At 37.3% G+C, this 20,078-nt stretch overlaps 1 protein-coding gene across 2 annotated transcripts in view; it reads left to right on the plus strand.

The window, feature by feature from the left end:
- The window catches only part of Smarcc1 (SWI/SNF related, matrix associated, actin dependent regulator of chromatin subfamily c member 1), a 164,623-nt gene that overhangs the window by 116,747 nt on the left and 27,798 nt on the right, over positions 1–20,078 (plus strand). The window contains exons 22-24 of one of the 2 annotated variants that reach the window (XM_047532340.1): positions 5,916–5,971; positions 7,410–7,524; positions 8,170–8,324. In XM_047532340.1, the coding sequence (XP_047388296.1) occupies positions 5,916–5,971; positions 7,410–7,524; positions 8,170–8,324 (326 nt within the window). The remainder of the gene's footprint in view (positions 1–5,915; positions 5,972–7,409; positions 7,525–8,169; positions 8,325–20,078) is intronic. The other variant, XM_047532341.1, reaches the window with a different exon arrangement.

Here is a 20,078-nt window from a genome sequence, read left to right on the forward strand (position 1 = left end):
AAAACACCATGTGTAAAAATACACTCGGCCAGTGAACCTAAGAAAACAGTGGAACAGTATTTGATCATCTTGTGGAGTGGGCTTCTCTCTTCTCTTTGTTACTGTCATATGAAAAATGTTCCTTTCATATCTGTTTTAAAAGACATTGAAATAGAGACTCAAATTTATGAGCACTTCAAATGATTTCCTCGATTACTCATATTTTCAGGAAGAAATTGGCTTGTCTTATATAATTGCCTGCCTTTCAGGGACCTTTTTATCAGATCACGCATTTTGTTACTTGATGTATACCTCTTGTTATGAACAATTCAGGTCATGTAAAACACATTTAATAACCTCTAATGATGGAGGTTTGGGCATTAAATTACACATACATGAAAAAATCCTCTGGGGATATAATGAAGCATGCATACTACTAATTATTCAAGGAGCACTATACATAGGAAGTGCTATAATGATTAGTACAAGGGTACACATTATTTTAGACTTATGAAGTCTTCACAAGGAGAGTGGATTTTGAGCTGAACATGGAAAAGAAGTTCAGAATGTCACTGAGCAGAATGGAGCAAGTATTCCTTTCTGTAGAACAATGAGAACAAAGACACAGAAACAGAAGGGAAGGTTATTCAGTGGGTGGGATTTAAACCAGGCTGGCCATTGTACAAAGTTCAGATTGGTACATGGCAGCATGGCCAGAAGGGGAGGTTGTAGCTAAGTTGTAGAGAGCTAGAAGGCTCACAGGTTTGGGCTGTGTATTGCTGTCTTGTGGAATGCTTAAACTTTAGTAGGGAATAACAGGAATAGTCTCCCAGTATTGAATAACTTTCTGCCAGGTGCCTCATTCTGTTCCTATTTGATAAGACAACATTGATTGTACTACTAATTTTCAAACTTTTGGTCTCAGTTGTCCTTTATGCACTTCAACAATATTGAGGAGACCAAGGTGTTTCAAATTTATGAGGATTACGTCTGTTGATACTTACTACTTTAGAAATCAAAAGACTACTGAAAGCATTCACAAACATCTTTCTTTAACTGTTGGAGCTGTGACTTCATAAAGCATCATGCAACCTCTGCAAAGTGAGACTGCATGTTTGTGAGGCAAAGTGAGAGATGGTAACACCTTAGTGTTGTTAGGAAATTTGTTTTTGCTTTGGAGAACCCCCTGCCCTGTACCAAGATTATGCTTTTTAAGTCACTGGATTAAGCAGACACTTTGCCCTTGAAGAATATTCCAAGTATTCAATTTTGGGGAGAGAGTAAATAAAGAAATACAGCTCTAAATAGAGGCAATTCAAGGAAACAGTTATTTTCTCTGGGTCAGTTGGGGAAGATCTGGTAATGGAAACCTTTTAAATAGGAATGAGAAATGAAAATGGATGTCATATTCTAGAGCAAATACCTAGAGTTCCATGAGGAGCAGACATTATGACAGGTACAGGCCTAGAGATGAGAGTGGGTTGGTTTTGAAGGGCTTTTACCTTTCATATATAAGAGAATAAGAAGTAGCCTGCATGATTCAGTTCATTTTAAAAAGTAACTGCTGGCAGTTTATAAATCAGGTGCAGAAAATGGAAAGCGTTCCTATTAAATAATCGTTCCTTGTCAGGGAACATTACTTTATTTATAACACACTTTTATTAAATGCAGCTATTTTGTAAACTTTTGATTTTTCTCCAATCTAATTTTTTCCAGTTCCTTCAACCAATTAGGAAATGATTTCTAGACCTTTCACTCTGCAGACTTGGGTCAGACTACCTATCTTTGGGGAAAGATTCTCAGTCTTGTGATTTAAAAATACCAACAAGATGGGGCTGAGGTTGTGGCTCAGTGATGAAGTGCTTTCCTTACATGTGTGAGGCCCTAAGTTCAGTCCACAGCACTATGGGGTGGGGGGTGATACACAAGAGACTGCAACCTCTTAAAAGTTTATAATTCCGGTAAGGTGCAGTGATGCTCACCTGTAATCCCACTGGCTTTGGAGGCTGAAGCACGAGAATTGTAAGTCTGAGGCCAGCCTGGGCAACTTAGCAAGGCCTCGTTTCAAAATTTAAAGAGGGCTGGAGATATAGATCAGTGGTAGACTGCCCCTGAGTTCAGTCCTAAGAACCATTTAAAAAAAGTTTTTTAGATCAAAAAGAAGCTACTATGTTTTTATTCCCAAAAGATATCTAAAAGCAGTTGTTTAAAAAAAAAAAAAACTGTAGAGTAATAACAACTTTATATATTCTTCCACATAGCATTGTGAGAAACACACAACATATAATTAAATTCTTTTTAGACATTTCCTTAAATCTTATTACTGCTAGGTGCAGTGACACATAGTTGTTATCCCAGCAACTGGGGAGGCAGGAGGATCATGAGTTCAAGGCCATGCTCATCAATTTAGTGAGCTACTCAATACCTTAGAGAGACCCTGTCCCCAAATATAAAGTAAGAAGCACTAGAGATGTAACTCAATGGTAAAGTTCCCCTGGGTATGATCCCCAATATCAAAAAGAAAAAAGAATTAGAATCTTAGTTTGAATCACTGATAATCACTAATAATTTGCATCACTCTGTTCCTCTCTTATCTCATTCTCTCACCTTCCCACTCCCTAAGAACCCTAAATTTTGAATATCTTTCTAAATACATTTTAAATGATTTATATCACAAACATAGATATACTTAACAGCATATGTTAGGTAGTTTTGCTTGCTTTTAATCTTTCTAAAACTTGGCATATTTAGACTTTTGAGACTTGATTGTTTCATTTTTTCATTTTTACTCAGCAGTGTGTTTTTAAGATTTATCCATGTGATTTTGTAATGTCTGTGTAGCATCTTATTTTCAGTCCTATGAAATACTTTGTTGTGTGATTATAATCCAGTGTAATTATCTGTTCTAATGTTGGATGGACAGTTTTCATCATGTCCTGTGTTTTCTACTTCAAACATCTATGCACAGTTTTGTATGTGCTTCACAGTGCACAAACACAAGACTTCTTTTTGGTACAGTAGAATGTGAAGTGTGGCTGATGGACCAGCTGACAAATCAAAATAAGGAGTTAGCATTAGTAAGCTTACTGTTTAGTTGTCACTTTTTTCATCAGATCAATTTCAGAGATTACTGAACATTGGAAGTTGGACATTCTTCCTTTAAAGTTCCTTATTTTGGTGTAGTCTCTTCTACAAGTAGCAGTATTTTATGAAACCCCAATTTTCCCCCAAAGCATGTATGTAAATCAGTTTTCACTTCAACCCAGAAGGCTCCTTTCAACACTTCCTAGTGTTAAATTCTCAGATCCCGTGGTTGTAAAATAACAGTTCTGTGGGTTCTTAAAATTTTTTTGTTTGGGGGTCTTTTGAGGGTCTTCTGATGTTGCCCAGGCTAGTCTTTTACTACTTGGACTCAGGTGCTCCTTCTGCCTCAGCCTCCCAAGGGCTGGGATTGCAGCCATGCACCACCAGAACTTTCTTGCTGTGTGTTCACATCCACTGTGTATCTCTATTTAGATGTATTCAGTCCTTACACTATGATATGTATGTTTTTATTTTGTGTCTGATATTTTCAGTTTCACCTTATATATAGAATGATACTGTTTTATTAATTTCCTAAAAGTATAGAAAATTAATAATTTCCTGGTGAATTAAACTTTTCTCCTATTATGTCGTTAATGATGTAATATTCTTACCGTTTAAATTGACCAGTAGTACCATGGAAAGGCCACCATTCCTTAGATTTATTTTTGCTTGGCATCTTTTTCCACACTTCCATATTTCCCTTCTTCCTACTCTATATCTGTAGATGGTCGTCCCAAGACAGTGGCAACTGCTGACTACCAGAAACCATTTCTTTAAATGTGTTTTCCAGTTCCATAGTTCTCTTTTGACCTGGTTTCGTCTATTTACTTGACTTTCTGTCCAGAAAAAAAAAAATTGATCTTTTGATTATTTCTTAAAAATCTCTGGACACCCTTAATATTCTGTTATTGATTAATGATCTTTGTGATTCTGTCATTTATTACATGTAGCATCGATGACTATTTATTTGAGATCCATCATCTTATATTAGTACTCCTTGGGTTCTAAATCTGATAATGTTTCTGCTCACAGTGGCTTCCTCTTTTGGTGTTTACTTGTTGGGAAGTTATTACTTGGACACCCTCTCTGGTGTAATTGTAGTTAGAAAAACTGGGGATATCCATATGCTGCTTCTAGTAACCAGGAGTTGCCACTGGCTTAGGACCATACTGACCACCCTTGTGGCCATCTGTGTGCAGGAATCCAAGTGTCATCTTCCCTGGACATGGCTAGTACACAACTTAACTTCCTGATAGTGTCTCTATGGCTGCCTATCCACATTGCCTGGTGCTCAGGTCCTGGCCCTAGGTTTTACATACTCTGGTTTCGCTTCCAGAATTCCAAAAATGCTATGAGCATCCTCTATTTCAGATGAGATTCAATTCATGATGCTGTAAAATACCATATCTCTTGGAGTGTGTACTCAGCCATATTCTGAAAAAAAGTTTTAAGAGCTCCAGTGCAAGAACTAAAGAATGATTTTTTTCTAGTCAGTGACTTTGCATGTGTTTTTGGTGTTCAGTGTTTTGGGTTTGGGGGGGGGCAGGGAGGAGCATTTTGTTTGTTTGGTTTTATTTTGTTTTGAGACAGGGTCTCACTAATATACCAAGACTGGCCTCAAACTTGCAAACCTCCTGTATCAGCCTCCCAACTCACTGTGATTACAGGCATGTACCACCACCCCAGGCTATTTGTGTATAAAGTTCTAACAACAAAAATATTTGTTTTAAAAATCTTCATTAAGGGGAAGAGTGGGGGCGTAAGAGAAGAATGGAGTAACTTTGGATTGTGTAGAGGGAAATGGGAAGGAGGCAGGCAGGAGAAGGAAAGATAGTGGAATGAGGCAGACATCATTACCCTATGTACATGTATGATTACACAAATGGTGTGAATATATCTTGTACAACCATAGCAATGGAAGGTTGTACCCCATTTGTGTACAGTGAATTAAAATATAGTCTGTAAAAATAAAAATTTTTAATAAGGGGGAAAAAAACTTCATTAAATTCTCATGTGCAGTGGGAGGTTGAGCAGCAGGATCCCAAGTTCGAGGAGCCTCAGCAACTTAGCAAGACAGTCTGAAAAAATTTAATGGGATGAGGAATTTGGCTCAGTGGTTAAGCACCTTTGGGTTTAGTCCCCAGTGTCAAAAAAAGTTCTCATATACAGGATAAGACCCCCTTTTAGGCACATATCTGTAACCCCAGCAGCCCAGGAAGCTGAGGCAGGAGGATCTCTAGTTCAAAGCGAGCCTCAGCAACTTATTGAGGACCTAAGCAACTAAACGAGACCCTGTCTCTAAATACAGTACAAAAAGGGATAGGGGTGTGGCTCAGTGGTTAAGCACTCCTGGATTCAATCCCCAGTACATCTCCCCGCCAAAAAGTCTTTTTTGTCTCCCCGCCTTATACAACTTTCAGAGAACACCAACATTATCTCCCTCTGTAATTTTTCTTTTCTCGTTGTTTGTATTTCCTCTGTACTTGTTTTTTTTTTCTCCCTAGAATGCCCTCTCTATGCACGTACTATCACTGCCCAGTACCTTTTCTGCTTAGAAAATACTCATGTAGTTGTCATCATTCTGTGACGGGTAGTCATGCACCCTTCTGCTTCCCACCACATCTTATAGTGCCTCCTTTGCACTGTAGACTTGCTGGTTTGTATCCTCTCCAGCCAGAATGTGGTGCTCTTGGAGTTTGATGAATATTGGGCTCATCAGTGTTTCTCTAGTACCTGATTAAAAATCTATTAAATGTCTGCTAAATAACAATTTTTCTTCTACTTTTTTTTTTTTTTTTTTGTCTTAAGGTTTTTTACCTTTGTTCATATTTTTCTTACTCTCTTACTTGTAGAAGGAGCTGAAGAGGAAAAAATGGAAACAGACCCTGACGTTCAACAGCCTGAAAAGGTAAGGTCTGTTCAAAGTGTCTCACAGTAGAAGAGCCACAGAGAGAGCATGCCTTTTGAGCATAAGGGTTTCAAGTTTTTTTGTATTTGTTCAAATCCCTTTCAGGGAACTATGAGTAGTTCTGTCAGGCACTTGGATTTATTGTTTAAGATGTAGTTCTCCCAACACATATGATAAGAATTTTCTACTTATTTATTTGCTGAAGATTCATCCACACCTTATCATCTTATGTACCCCTTTCAGACACAGTTTAGAAATATGAATACAAAAGTTAATGGTTATTGTGAGTATTGAATTTTAGGGTCTAGGTCCTATACTTGTGCCAGAAGAGAATTACAGATATTACATACTTTACTAAGAGAGTTAAATGCCAGCAGAATATTTATAAAAGATTTAATGGGAAGCTGACATTTGAGGTAGTTTTTAAAGAGCAGATAGAACTACAACAACTGCTGAGGTGGGGAGAGACAGAATCAGTGTGTAGATGGCATCAAAGTGTTCAGTGTGTTATTTGGCCTGTTCCCTATTCATAGGAAACTATAAATTCACAGTAGACTAGATGGAATAAGACCATATAAGCCTCTTCAAGGACAGGGTCTGTGTGTTTATATTCCTCAGACTATTACAGCATATAATGGGCAGTCAGTCACCATTTGAATATGTACAAGCAGAAATTTAAGTCTAGTGCTCTACCACTGAGTCACAACTCCAGCCCACATGTGGTATTCTTAAATTATAGATAGATAAGGAAAATATGAGGATAATAACAAAATGAATTCTAATTCCTACTGTGTCTCATGCTTTTTTTCTTGTTCTTGTTTTTTTTTTTTGTTTTTGTTTTTTGTTTTTTTGTTTTTTTGTTTTGTTTTCTATTCTTTTTTCTCCCCTGATTTTTTTTTTTTTTTTTTTTTTTTTTTTTTTTTTGTGGTACTGGGATTTGAACCCAGGGCCTTGTGCTTGCCAGGCGAGCACTCTACCAGCTGAGCTATATCCCCAGCCCCTCCCCTGATTTTTGAGACAAGGTCTTGCTAGATTGCCCTGGCTGGCCTCAAACTTAGAATCTTCCTGTCCTAGTCTCCGGAGTATTTGGGATTACAGATTTATACCACTATACCAGGCTTGATATCATTTAATTCTTAAAGCAACTTCATCAAGTTGTTAATTGTGTCTCCATCTTATAGATAATGTCATATAATTTATCCAGAATCACAGGAATTTCGAAACAGGATATAATACCAAATTTGATCCAAGGAATTCAAGTATTCAATCCCCAGTGCATGAACATTATTACTGTGTTGTGGCTGTCCCTAAAACCAATAGCAAATGGGTAGATTAAAGAACTTTGCCAACTTTTTCTTCTGGTAAGCCTTTCTTCTTGCTTCTAAAAGGACTGTTTTTTTGCTAACTCCTTCTTGTCTTGTTTTTGTACCTCTTTCAGACAGAAAACAAAGTGGAAAATGAAACAGATGAAGGTGATAAGGCACAAGATGGAGAAAATGAAAAAAATAGTGAGAAGGAACAGGACAGTGAAGTTAGTGAGGATATCAAGTCAGGTAATTTGAAAATCTCTTTAGATTTCATTATTATGTAAAATTGTAAAAAAATGCATGAAAATGCGGGTAGAAATATTTCTTCATTTATTTTGGGTTTGTATTCTAATGTAATAATAAATCTGCATTTCAGTTTCATTTAGCAGCTAGGTACCAGTGCTGACTCTGTAGTTCTATTTTGCTTCTTCATTTTCAGCGGTACACAGATGAACAAGTTATTCAACACCATTGAAGCACACCACCCACACCTGCCATTTTATTGTCAATGTCATTGATTGATGTAACCCTTTGTGTCTTCCTCAAGGCTTGTAGAAGTACTCTGTTCTCTGTGTCTAATTTCCTTCAGACCCTAGGGATCCCAGAGCATTCTGCTTACTGATGAATAAATATGTGGGTCTTAGGTTAAGTTCTCCTAAATTTTCCTTTATATTCAAGGAAACTACACAGAGAACTTAAAGAAAAAACAGGAAGATAATGTGTACATCATTTAGAAAGTACATCCCAAATAGTGGCAGACCGAAACACTTGGCATGATTCAATAAAACTCTAAAAAAGAAGAAAAAGGCATTTGTCATGTGGCAGAGGTGAGAGGTGTAACATGGGTTATAGAAACTGTATACTGGTAATAAAGCTTTCTGATATTTTCAGAAGAAAAGGAGACTGAAGAGAACAAGGAACTCACTGATACATGTAAAGAAAGAGAAAGTGATACTGGGAAGAAGAAAGTGGAACATGAAATTTCTGAAGGAAATGTTGCCACAGCAGCAGCAGCTGCTCTTGCCTCAGCTGCTACCAAAGCCAAGGTCAGCCCCACAGCCCTTCGCAGTGCTCTCTTACACCATGAAAGGCCATATTGTTTTGAGTTAATTGGGAACATTTTCGTATAAAGAGCCTTGCTCCCAATAGGAGATGACTATTTGCTTGAATGGCATTTCTAGGTTAAGAAATCCACAGGCAGGAGGAAAATGGAAGGAAAAGGAGATCCGGTCCTAAAGGGTGACTTTTTTTCATTCCATTCATTGTGTTATTTAGCCTTGTGAAGACTGCAGAGGTTGAAGGCAGATATTGAAGCCCTTTTTAGGAACCGATTGTCTTTTTGTGTTTAATTTGTCAACAGAACTTGTCTTGGACCATTGTTCAAATAATGTCTATCAGACTGAAATATTTATTATTTTTAAGACAAAAATCTTGTTTCCCTGTATAAATACGTCACCCTTATATTACAGACTGAAAGGAGAGAGGGAACCAAAAATAGCTCTTTTTCTTCTTCAATTTGCCAGCTTTTCTGGGGGTGGTTTTTTCTAATTATAACAAAGTATCGGCTGCAAAGCATATTTAAGAAGACAAGAAAATGTTACTTTTCCCCACTTAGTGTTAATTTAGCATTTTAAAGCATTCCAAACATGAATATATGAAGTTTTTAAAAATCTTTTCACTCATTCTACATTCTACCTCAGAAGTATTTTCCTTCCATTATAGGTTACCACATTTCAGAAAGTAATGGTTATAAGTTTCTAATCATTTTTATCTTGAGCTATTTGTTAGTAAAGGTGTTCTCTCATGCTTTTTAATTTCCTCAAAATATTCAGCTACTATGAACTTCTCTAACTAGAGTATGATTCATAACAGACCCATAGATGAACCAGACCACTGTTTTGAGTACCCACCCATGTGGCCTATGTCCAGGTGGTCTTGGGAGAAAGGGTGTTTAAAGGGTACAGAAATGTTCAGTCAACCCAGTGATATCCCAGCTGATAGTTACTATTAATAGTAGCTTGACGTGCAACATATTCATACTTCCCAGTGTCTTCCAAAGGTATCTTCTGATCTGTATGGTTTTTCACTCTCCCCTACTACCACCAACACACCACCTTTGGGGAATTTTGAGGTATACTCATGCTTAAGTGAGTGCTGATACAGGAACCAGTTTGTGTTTCACATTTTTCTGGTTTTGCTCCTTCTTTGGAAACATCTTTTTGTGTGTCTTTTTCTTTTCTCACATTGGACTTTTTGGTCATCCTTTATCTGAGCTGAATTCTTATTGTTAATGCTGTTACCAGGGTTCTTAGAGACTTTGGATTGTCTTGGGTATATTCTTTATTTTACAAATGAGGGACTAGATACTTCCAAGGACTTTTCTCTTTCTCATTCTCCAGACTTGCAACTTGAGGTGATCTTCGATTGCTCTGATTCTTTAACATTTCCTGTCTGGTTAGCTACCAGATTCTTCCTGGCCCTCTAGGTCCCACTCTCACTTAGGTCAGCTTCCCTTTTTTTTTTTTTTAAACCCCTGGTACTAGGGATTGAACCCAGGGACATTCTGTTTCCACCACTGAACTACATACATCTCCAGCACTTTTTACTTTTTACTTTGTTTTGGGAAAGTGTTTTGCTAAGTTGCCCAGGCTGGTCTCAAACCTGTGATCCTCCTGAGTTGCTGGAATTATAGGCATGCATGACCACACCTAGCCTCCCTTAATTTTTTGACTACTTCTACCATCTCATTCTCTATTCTGCAGCAAAAGAAATTTTTTTCTTTGAATTTTCTGGAAGTATAACTCACATTTGAATAATTGGACAGAAATGCCTATAGCCCAGTGACTTTTTCCCCAAATGGAGCCCATATATGTAAGCACCACTCACTTCAAGAAACGTAACCTTACCATCTTCCAGAAACTTGACAATATTTAAAAAGGAAAATCTCAAAATATAAATTAACATTTAGGAATTATTTTCTTCAATAACCTGCTTTACTGTTACAAGGTATTAGAGGCTCTAGAGCTAGCTCCCGAACAGATAAGGTGCTTTCTGACTTCTCATCCTTGCTTGCCACCGAGCCACATTCCTAGTCCTTTTTTAATTTTGAGAAAGGGTCTCGATAAGTTAATTAGAACCTTGCTAATTTGCTGAGACTAACCTCAAACTTGGAATCCTCCTGCCTCAGTCTTGCAAGTCACTGGGATTACAGGTATCGACCACCGCGCTTGGCATGGAACATGTCTACTTTTGCATTTCATATACTGATAAGCTGTGACTTGCCCCACGTAAAGGAGGGGTGTGTGATTGTAAGCAGAAGCACCACTGACAAGGTGCGCTGGGTCCCTTCCATCTGGGTGTGCAGGCTTAAAGGAAAGGAAGGACCCAGAACTATACTACTTCAATAACTTCCCTTTCTATCTGTTTAAAATTTCAGAGTCTTCAGTAGAGGTTCAGAAATTCTTTGTGATCAGAATCCTTTTTGCTTTTAAAACCTCTTTCCTTACCTGTCCCTCCTGTATTATTTTCTTTCTTGTGAATCTACTAAATAGAATTCACATTTTTTCTCTAACTTCCCTCAGAGTGTTTCTTTTACTCTTTCCTGTTATTTCCCCACTCTACACCATTGTGCTGTGGCTTAACAGCATGTTGCCTGAGAAGGAATTACACTAGTAGGCTACTTTGAGAAGGTTCACAAATTTCTTGCAGTGTTTTTCTCAGATATCACAGCTAATAATATGTGCAGCTTTGAATGCAAAAATGCATCTGTTAGGCACTGCTGACCATCTTAACAACTGTTTGACTTTATTACTGCATTAAAACCACCTTTATGGATCATTTGTCCCAGCCCTTCACTATTCGGAAAAGTGTCTACAGAATGTTTTTTTCCCCTTAGGTTAATTTTCATTCTGTTATCAAAGACTGCTCTTATTTTGCATAACTAGGAGGTTATATTTTTGTTCTTTTTTTTCCCCTGGTACCAGGGATTGAACTGAGTAACATTCTTTATTTTGAGACAGGGCCTTGTTAAGTTGCTTAGGGCCTCAGCCTCCCAAGTTGCTGGGATTATAGGCATGCACCACCACACCTGGCTATATTTTCATTTTTATTTTGTTTCCCTCTGGTTTGTGAAAGTAACATACATGCTTATGCTGTATAGCTTGGCACATGTGAGCTATTCTGTACCACTTTCAGCTGCATCTGATATATTTCACAGCACATAATCATTTTTGTACTACATGGTAATCAGAGGGTAAGGAATTCACTTAAATTACTGTAATTAGTATAAGTTATCTAGCTAATCTAAGTTTTAGTTACTCTCTTTTTTTTTTTGTTCTGTGTCTATAAACAGCCTCATTATTATTAAGAGTTTGTCAGCCTCTGACATGAAGTAGTAATTAGTTCTAGATCAAACTCCTAAATAGATGAAGTGGCATGCTTTCTGGTTTCTCCCCATCCTTACTTTAGGAGATAGTCTTCAAGAATATGTCCATTTTTGCATTGCACTGATAAGTTGTGAATTATGCCACCTGAGATAAGGGTGTGTGAATGTAGGAGCTCTGTTAACTAGGTCCCTTCCATCCAAGTGTTTCAATTTAGAGGAAAGGAAGGGCCCAGAACTATTGCTGGAATAAACTAAAAATTTCAGAAACTAGAACATGTTTTCTCTCTTTCTTTCTCTCTCTCTTTTTTTTTTTCTCAGCAGCAGGAGATTCGGTTCTTCCAAGAAAGCAGGAGACCACATTTCCTTTAAATCACATAGATTTCCTTCAGATTTATTCACAAATCACTCCATGTTTACATCCCTAAAATGGTGAAAGTAGCTTTGTGTTCACATAAGTAGGTGTTAGCTAGCTCTGGGGTAATACGAAGACACTTTCTTAATACCTCAGAAGTATATCATAATTTGCTCCTTTACATCTGAAATTCCTTTTTGGGATAGAAAAGACAGCACTGTGTATTTGAGTCCCAAGCCTTTAATAGGGACGTGTTGGTTAAAATTGATTTACAGTAAATAATGTTGAGTGTTGATATCATATCTTTACTTGATAATATTTTGGAGAGGAAATAATAATTTTCCCTACAGTTGGCCCTGTTCACTTTCATCCTTATATAAAAACTACTTTTATTCTTTGGTTACAGTCCATGTGTTATATAAAGATCTCCTTAACCCTTTTCTACCCAAGTTACTATTTTCTTCTCATTAATCATTTCCTGGGGCTATTTCTCCTTTATTTCCCATTTTTTTCTGTGGCACACTTCCAGACCTAATCATTCTTCTCTAAAGCCAGTACATGAAGTGTTAGGGCCTTCTCTGTGGTCTTTTTATTTTAAGATAGGATCTTGTTAAGTTGCTGAGACTGGCCTCAAACTTGCAATCCTTTTACCTCAGCCTCCTAGGTCACTGCGTTTACAGGTGTGTGCCACTGCACCTGGCTTCAAAATAAAGTTGTTTTGTTGTTGTTGTTGTTTTTAATATTTTTTAGTTGTCAGTGGGTCTTTTTATTTATTTATTTACATGCAGTGCTGAGGATCGAACCCAGGGCCTCACACCTGCCAAGCAAGTGCTCTGCCACTTAGCCACAACTCCATCAGGGCTAGGAATGTAGTTCAGTGGTATAGAACACTTGCCACACATGTGCAAGGACCTGGATTTGTTGCCCAGAGACTTTCTTTAAAACTTCAGGATTTCTATGTTTAAAATGTACTCTGCATCAGAAAAAAAAAAAAAAAAAAGAAAGAAAAGCCTCACCTATATTATCTTTCTTTTTATTCTTTCTTGTCTAGTTTGAAGGACTTAGGAGTCTCCTGACTCCAGTGACAGTGATGCAAAGAAGCTTAGAGATGAAAGAGAAAAAAGTTTATATCTAGGGAGAATTACCAGAAACAAACATGCCAGGACAATGATACCAAAGAGAAGTGATGAGAAAAGTGGACTTTAAAAAAAAAAAAAAAAAAAAATTTTTTTTTAAACCTATTGACTGAGTGAAAACTGTCCAAATTTGATGGAAAACACAAACTTCAACTCCAAGATGCTCCAGGAAAGAATGTAGGAGGCATTCTTCTTAAAGACATTTGGAGACCTTCCTGTCTTACAGTCTAAGAGGAATGTCTATTAGATTCCTAGAAGCCCTATTATGCACAGTGTTTGAAAGGTACTACTGCTGCACCTTGTGCTTTTACCCAGAGCTCCTGATTTTCTAGTAGTACTTTGTATTTAATCTTTGTCCCAAGCCATTTCTTTTTCTTTTTCTTTTTTTTTTTTTGCGGTGCTGGGGATTGAACCCAGGGCCTCGTGCTTGCAAGGCAAGCACTCTACCAACTGAGCTATATCCCCAGCCCCCAAGCCATTTCTTAGTTTCAGACTCCTACTAGAAGAACTAGCTGTGAGAGTGAATTTTTTTCAAACTCTGGTCCTTCCTATTTCCTCTAAATTCTTCCTGAAAACTGGATATTTCCTTCTTTCATTCCTCTCTCTCTCTCTCTCAGTTGCTTACCAATAATATAAGAAATAATTGTTTTCATTCTGTCTGGACATATCCATGAGTTTATTACTGTTTTCCATATCACTAGAAGCAATAGTGTTTGTGCTACTCTATGATGAGTATCTCCTCATCATTCTCCAGTAGTAGTACTCTCTGTCATCTAAGCTCTTATCAGTGGTTTTCTTGAGGTTCTTCCAGCTCATGCCCACTGTTTTACTATTTTATTAAATCTCAGGATTTTTTGAAATTTGAATGCCAACCAGCTAGACGGTTCTTCATGTTGAGTCACTCGGTGGGATTTACCTCACAAGTGGATTCATCTAGAAGATCCAAGAAAGCAACTTCATTGGTGTCCTAGTTCTTGGCAGTCATAGCTAGGTCCTTTTCCTTCTGGTTGTGGTCTCAGGTCTCTCTAGCAGGATGTTCATACTACTTTCATGGCAGCTTGGTACTGTAGAAAGAACATTCCCAGAGAAAGAGTATGAAAGTTCCCCAGGCTCTACTATTTTCTATTGTGAAAGCCATTAGAGAGTCTGCCAGACCCTGCCTTTTGATAAAACAAAGGCCAATGAATGTGCGATCATCTTTAATATACCAAAATGTCCCTGCTAAGAATTCTGTAGGAAAATATGCATTGAAGTATCATCTCTTCTAAATAGGCATTGGGTAATAATAACTAAAAGGCCTTTGGATTTGGGATTTAAAATTTTTGTGCCAGTTCCATAATTTACTAGTCTCTAATCCTTAGACAAGTAACATAACTTTTTTTTTTAAATATTTTTATATATTAAGTTGTTGATGGACCTTTATTTTACTTACTTATTTATATGTGGTGCTAAGAATTGAACCCAGTGCCTCACACATGCAAGGCAAGTGCTCTGCCACAGAGGCACAACCCCAGCCCAAGTAACAGCCCGTTTGAGCTTTTATCATTTTGTTTGTATTCATAGATGCTTTCTGGTCTGACTTTCTGACAAAGTAATTACAAGAATTAATTAATGTGTTAAAAAAAAAAGCATTCTGTAATCTGGAACATGCCATACTTTGCTTCATTAAGATAATATTTAAGTCTTTTATGTGCTAAATACCGCACTAAAAAAATGGGTTTACTTTGATTTCCAAAATAGTATGGATGGCCCCTGTGTGTGTGTGTGTGTGTGTATGTGTGTGTGTGTGTACACGTGCACCACACACACACACACAAAATGCTGAAGATGTAGCCTTGGGGAATGGATCTATTAGGTGAAATTTAATTAGGTTTTATGTGCTATTTTAAGTTTTTGTGGAATGAAACACCTTTTCTCTCTCCTATACACAGACTTAAAACACATAAATTTATTCTACTTTTGCACATTTGACTTTCATACAAGATATAAGTGGACTACTGCCTGAATAACTACTTTAAGCCTTCACAACAGATGCTTCATGAATAACATTGCAGTGTGATTCTACAGTTTATTAAACTCCTTCAGTTCTTAGATATAAGAACAGATCCAGAGACTGGGAGTGTAGCTCAGTGGTACAGCACTTGCCTAGCACATACAAGGCCTTGATTCAATCTCCAGCACCACACAAACACACACACACACACACAAGAACAGATACGAAGAAGTTACCAGCTACCCTAAAATCACAGGACCAGTAACTGGCAGGATCAAAACCAAAACCCACATCTCCTGGCCTGGAGTCTGGTGATTCCAACCCACCCAGTAGTATCATCTGATTAAATTCTCCAGGCCATTTAAAATATTTTCTAACATTTTTATAGTTGAAAACCATTAGCTAGATAATAAATATTCATCATCTCCCCTCTATCATCTCTGGTGTACCACTTGTGATTTAAGTCCAATTTTTATAAACCAAAAATTAAGGAACAATTTTTAAAACCCCACTAGACAGTACTGTTAACTCCTTCCTGACTCTTAATATGTCAGTTTTCTTATTGCTCAGTTTCGTTTTCAGTCTCTCAAAAGAATTGACATGGTGTTTTTTTGTTTTTTGGGGTTTTTTTTTGTTTTTAACTTTATTTAGTTTTTTATGTGAAGCTGAGGATTGAACCCAGTGCCACATGCATGCTAGGCAAGCATTCTACCACTGAGCCACAATCTCAGCCCTGACACAGCGTTCTTGACATGGTGAATTCATAGTTCTTGACATGGTAACTTCTAGGCTTTTGCAGTAGACTGACTCTTCTTCCTGTTGTTTCCAATCCTTACATCTTTCTGCTTACTTCCTCTCTAAAATTGCCAAGCAGGCATGAATGTGAGTCTTCCCTAGACCTCCTTGACTTTGGGGACTGGAAATCATATAAGTAAATAATACAATAAATGCTGGCTTTAGGAGACAAGAAGCAAGGAAGCCATTGGAGGAAGTGGTGTTGACATGTTGGAAGTCCTAACATGTCAGTGCTAGCAGAGTCGGCTAACAAAGTAGCCCATAAAGCAAAATAAGCAAGGCTACATTTTATAAGTGTTAGACACCTGTTATGTTCCAGGCACTGTTTTAGGGACATTGTGTCCTCACAGCAAACGTAGTGCAGGTACAGTTGATTTTCAGTTTTACAAATGAAGAGACAGACACCCAGAGAAAAAGGTACCTTCTAGACCTGAATATACACACGGGAAGCATTCTGCCCTCTGCACTCTTGCTGTTAGCTGCTGAGCTGCTTAAGGAGGGCTGGAATGCCAGGAAACTTAGCATGAAGGGAGACAAGACAAATACATAAAAAACAAAGAACTTTTTAAACCATATTTAAATCTTGTCCTATTTAACTGCTCAACAAAATTAAATTCCCCTTAGAGCATAAAGTAGTAAAATAACTTTTGTCTGGACAGCCAGTTACTACATCTCTTCTTCCTCATACTTTATATATCATATTTCAGAATCTTCAAACCAGGATTTTAATCCCTTACCTATTGCATGAAAATTATAGGGTCCAGGACAGACTGTGGTCTGTTTTTTTTTTGTTGTTGTTGTTGTTTTGTTTTTTTTTGGTGCTGGGGATCTAACCCAGAACCTTGTGCTTGCAAGGCAAGCACTCTGCTGACTGAGCTATCTCCCCAGCCCTTATTTTCTTTTCTGGGGGGGATTTTTTTGGGGGGGGATATTTTGTTTTTACAGTATGGGGGATTGAACCCAAGGCACTTTACCATGAGCTAAAGCCTGAACTCTTTTTTTTTTTTTTTTTTTTTTTTTTAATTTTGAAACAGTCTCAAGTTGTCCAGGCCAGCCTCATCTTCCAAGTTGCTGGGATTACAGGTGTCTACCACTATGCCCAGCTTCTAATTTTTATATAGAAATAACTAGATTTGTGGGAACTGCAAAAATAGCTCAGAGTAGTTCTGTGTACTTTTTGTCCATTCCTTTCAATATCTTCACTGATAACATCTTACTTTTCACTAACCCAGTTTTTTGTTTTTCTTGTGCTGCGGATTATACATATGCAGGGTCTAGCACATGCTAAGTATACACTCTACCACTGAACTACATCCTGGGCCCTCAGCATTTTTTAAATTCTGTTTTTCTTCTGTGATCTTATTAGATAACTTTTTTTTCCCTCCTTTGGTACTGGTGTTTGAACCCAGGAGTGCTCTACCACTGAGCTACGTTCCCAGCCCTTTTTATTTAAGTTTTTAAATTTTGAAACAGGATCTTGCTATGTTGCTCAGCTGGCCTTAAACTTGTGATCCTCCTGCCTTGGCCTCCTGAGTAGCTGGAATTACAGGCATGTGCCACTGTGCCCAGCTCATCTTGTTTTTGAAGGGTATTTTAGTGAATATAGAATTAAATGTTAACAGTTATTTCCTCTAATTCTTCCTTTTTTTTTTTAATTCTCTACCACTGAACTGATCATCCCCAGCCCCATTAAAATTGTTTTTAATTTTGATGAAGTCCAACTTAATATTTTATCACTTGTGTCTTTGATATCATATCTAATAAATCTTTCATTTAACTCCAGACCATTTAGGTTTACTTCTGTTTTTTAGTCTACGAAATTTTTAGTATAAGCTCTAAGATTGAGATCTGTGATCCACTGAGTTAATTTTTGTGTATGATATAAGGTAATGACCATAATTAATTATTCTGCATTGGTTAACCCATCCAACCTACCTTTAAACTTTATTACAGGAGTATTGGTGTGTTTATATAGAAGTGGACAATAGTATAATGAATCTCTGTATCTATCATCCAACCTTGGTTATCAGTGTCTTGTCAGTCTTTTTATTTGTTTCCATTTGCTTTTGGACTGTTACTATACCTTCCTTAGGTTGGATCTGTGACTTCTAGATGTCATGGTCTTTTAAGTTTTTCAAGTATTACACTGTATTAGCTAGACCATATCCTTTAATAGCATATGCAAGAAGTAAGCTTTTTGAGTTCTTCATTTCAGAAATGTCTTTTTTCTGTAACTCATTTAATTGATTTGATTTAAGCTCCTATACATGAAATTCTAGTTTGAAATTCATTCTCTCTCAGAGTTGGGAAGACATTTTGCCATTTTCCTTAAAAACCTGGATTTCCTTTTAAGATATCTGATCTGGTCCCAGATGTTTTTGTAACCTGTTGGGGTTTTTGTTTTTGTTGTGTTGTAGTTTGTCTCTTTGGATATTTTAGGATGTCTTGTGTTCTTAAATTTCCAGTGATGTTTTTTACTGTGAGTCAATTTCCATTTTATTTGTTTATTTGTGACATTTGTTGCCCCTTTCACTTTGAAAACATGTGCTCTGAAGTTTTGAGAAGACAGGTTTTGGCATTTATTTAATAATGCATGGGGAGTTGCCCACATTCCTGAATAAATCTCATGAAATTAGAACCAGTTTCTTTTTTTCTTCTTCTTTTGGTAACTTACTTTTTTCTTCTTCTTTTTTTTTTTTTTTTTTTCAATCAGTGCTTTATAATTACACCTAACAGTGAGGCTTGTTTTTATATATCCATACATGCACACACTGTAACAGTGTAGTTTAGTCATTTTCATTCCTTAATACTTCCTCTTTCCCTGCACTATGCCCACTACCATCTCCCTTCTATTTTCATGAGATCCCACCCCTTTTTTTTTTTCTAACTTCCACATTCAAGAGAAAACATAATGGCCCTTGATGTTTTGAGTTTGGCTTATTTCACTCAGCATGACGTTCTCCAGTTCCATCCACTTACCAGCAGATGACATAATTTCAGTTTTCTTTATGACTAAATAAAACTTCATTGTATATATTATACTATATTTTCTTCACAAACCAGCAGGATTCAAGGAGTCATATTCTCATTAAAATAGACCTAGAAATTATAAACATTAGTCCCTTTCAGTCGTTGCTGGTGGTTGGTTGACAGAAATGAGAGGAAGACTTTTTTTGGTACCAGGGAATTGAACCCCAGGGTACTTAACCACTGAGCCACCTCCCTAGCCCTTTTTTATTTTTTATTCTAAGACAGTCTCAAAAGTTGCTTAGGGCTTCTTCGCTAAGGACTTCTTCACTAAGTTGCTGAAGCTGGCTTTGAACTTGCAGTCCTCCTGCCTTCCAAACCACTGAGGAAGACTTTTTTGACACTTCTTTGTAACTTTTCAATTTTATATCATGCATAAACTTATTAAAGATATAAATTATATAACTATACAATGATAACAGACTTAGAGTTCTGTAATATTTATTTAGACTGGGTGATGTTAGGTATAGTTCATGTTAGTTCAGAAAGATAAACATTATTATAATGTTGTAAATCCTCATTGTCATATTTTGCTTACATTTCTGAATCTTCTTGCAAATGGTTCCCCATACCTTGAACATAAACTACATTTCAACTGTAGAAGAATAAAAATCAGGTCTTCCACTTTGTGTTACTTGTCAGTTTAGCTCCCCAAAACCTGTGTTAAACTGCACGTTAGCTTCTAGCTTCTGTAGGAAACGGAGATCAGAAAGATAGTCACTCCATGCCATTTCTTAAAACCTTATGTAGAATTAAGGTAAGCACAACAATTCAGCAGGTATTATGAAAGGGGAAATGCAAAGTAGTGTTGGGAGTTGGTGTTGGAATCTGTAGAAGGTAGGATTGATCCTTGCAGGTAGTCCAAGTCCTGCCAAATATGGTTATGTGCATTCTTCTTTGTGCTGCTTAGCTGGCAAGAAGCATGAGTAGGACTCACCATCAGGCTGGAGGCAGCAGGTGGCAGTCTTCCAGAGTAACTTCCTGTCTGCTCCTGTGTTTGCTTTTCCGGCTCTGGATGCCATTCTCATGCTCTGGGCAATACTGTTCTATTCTTTCTCCCCACACACAGTCTGCTCACCACTGGGAAGAGAGCGACTTTGCATCTGGGAGTTA

This window comes from Sciurus carolinensis, chromosome 17, assembly GCF_902686445.1.
Source record: "Sciurus carolinensis chromosome 17, mSciCar1.2, whole genome shotgun sequence".
NCBI lineage: Eukaryota > Metazoa > Chordata > Mammalia > Rodentia > Sciuridae > Sciurus > Sciurus carolinensis.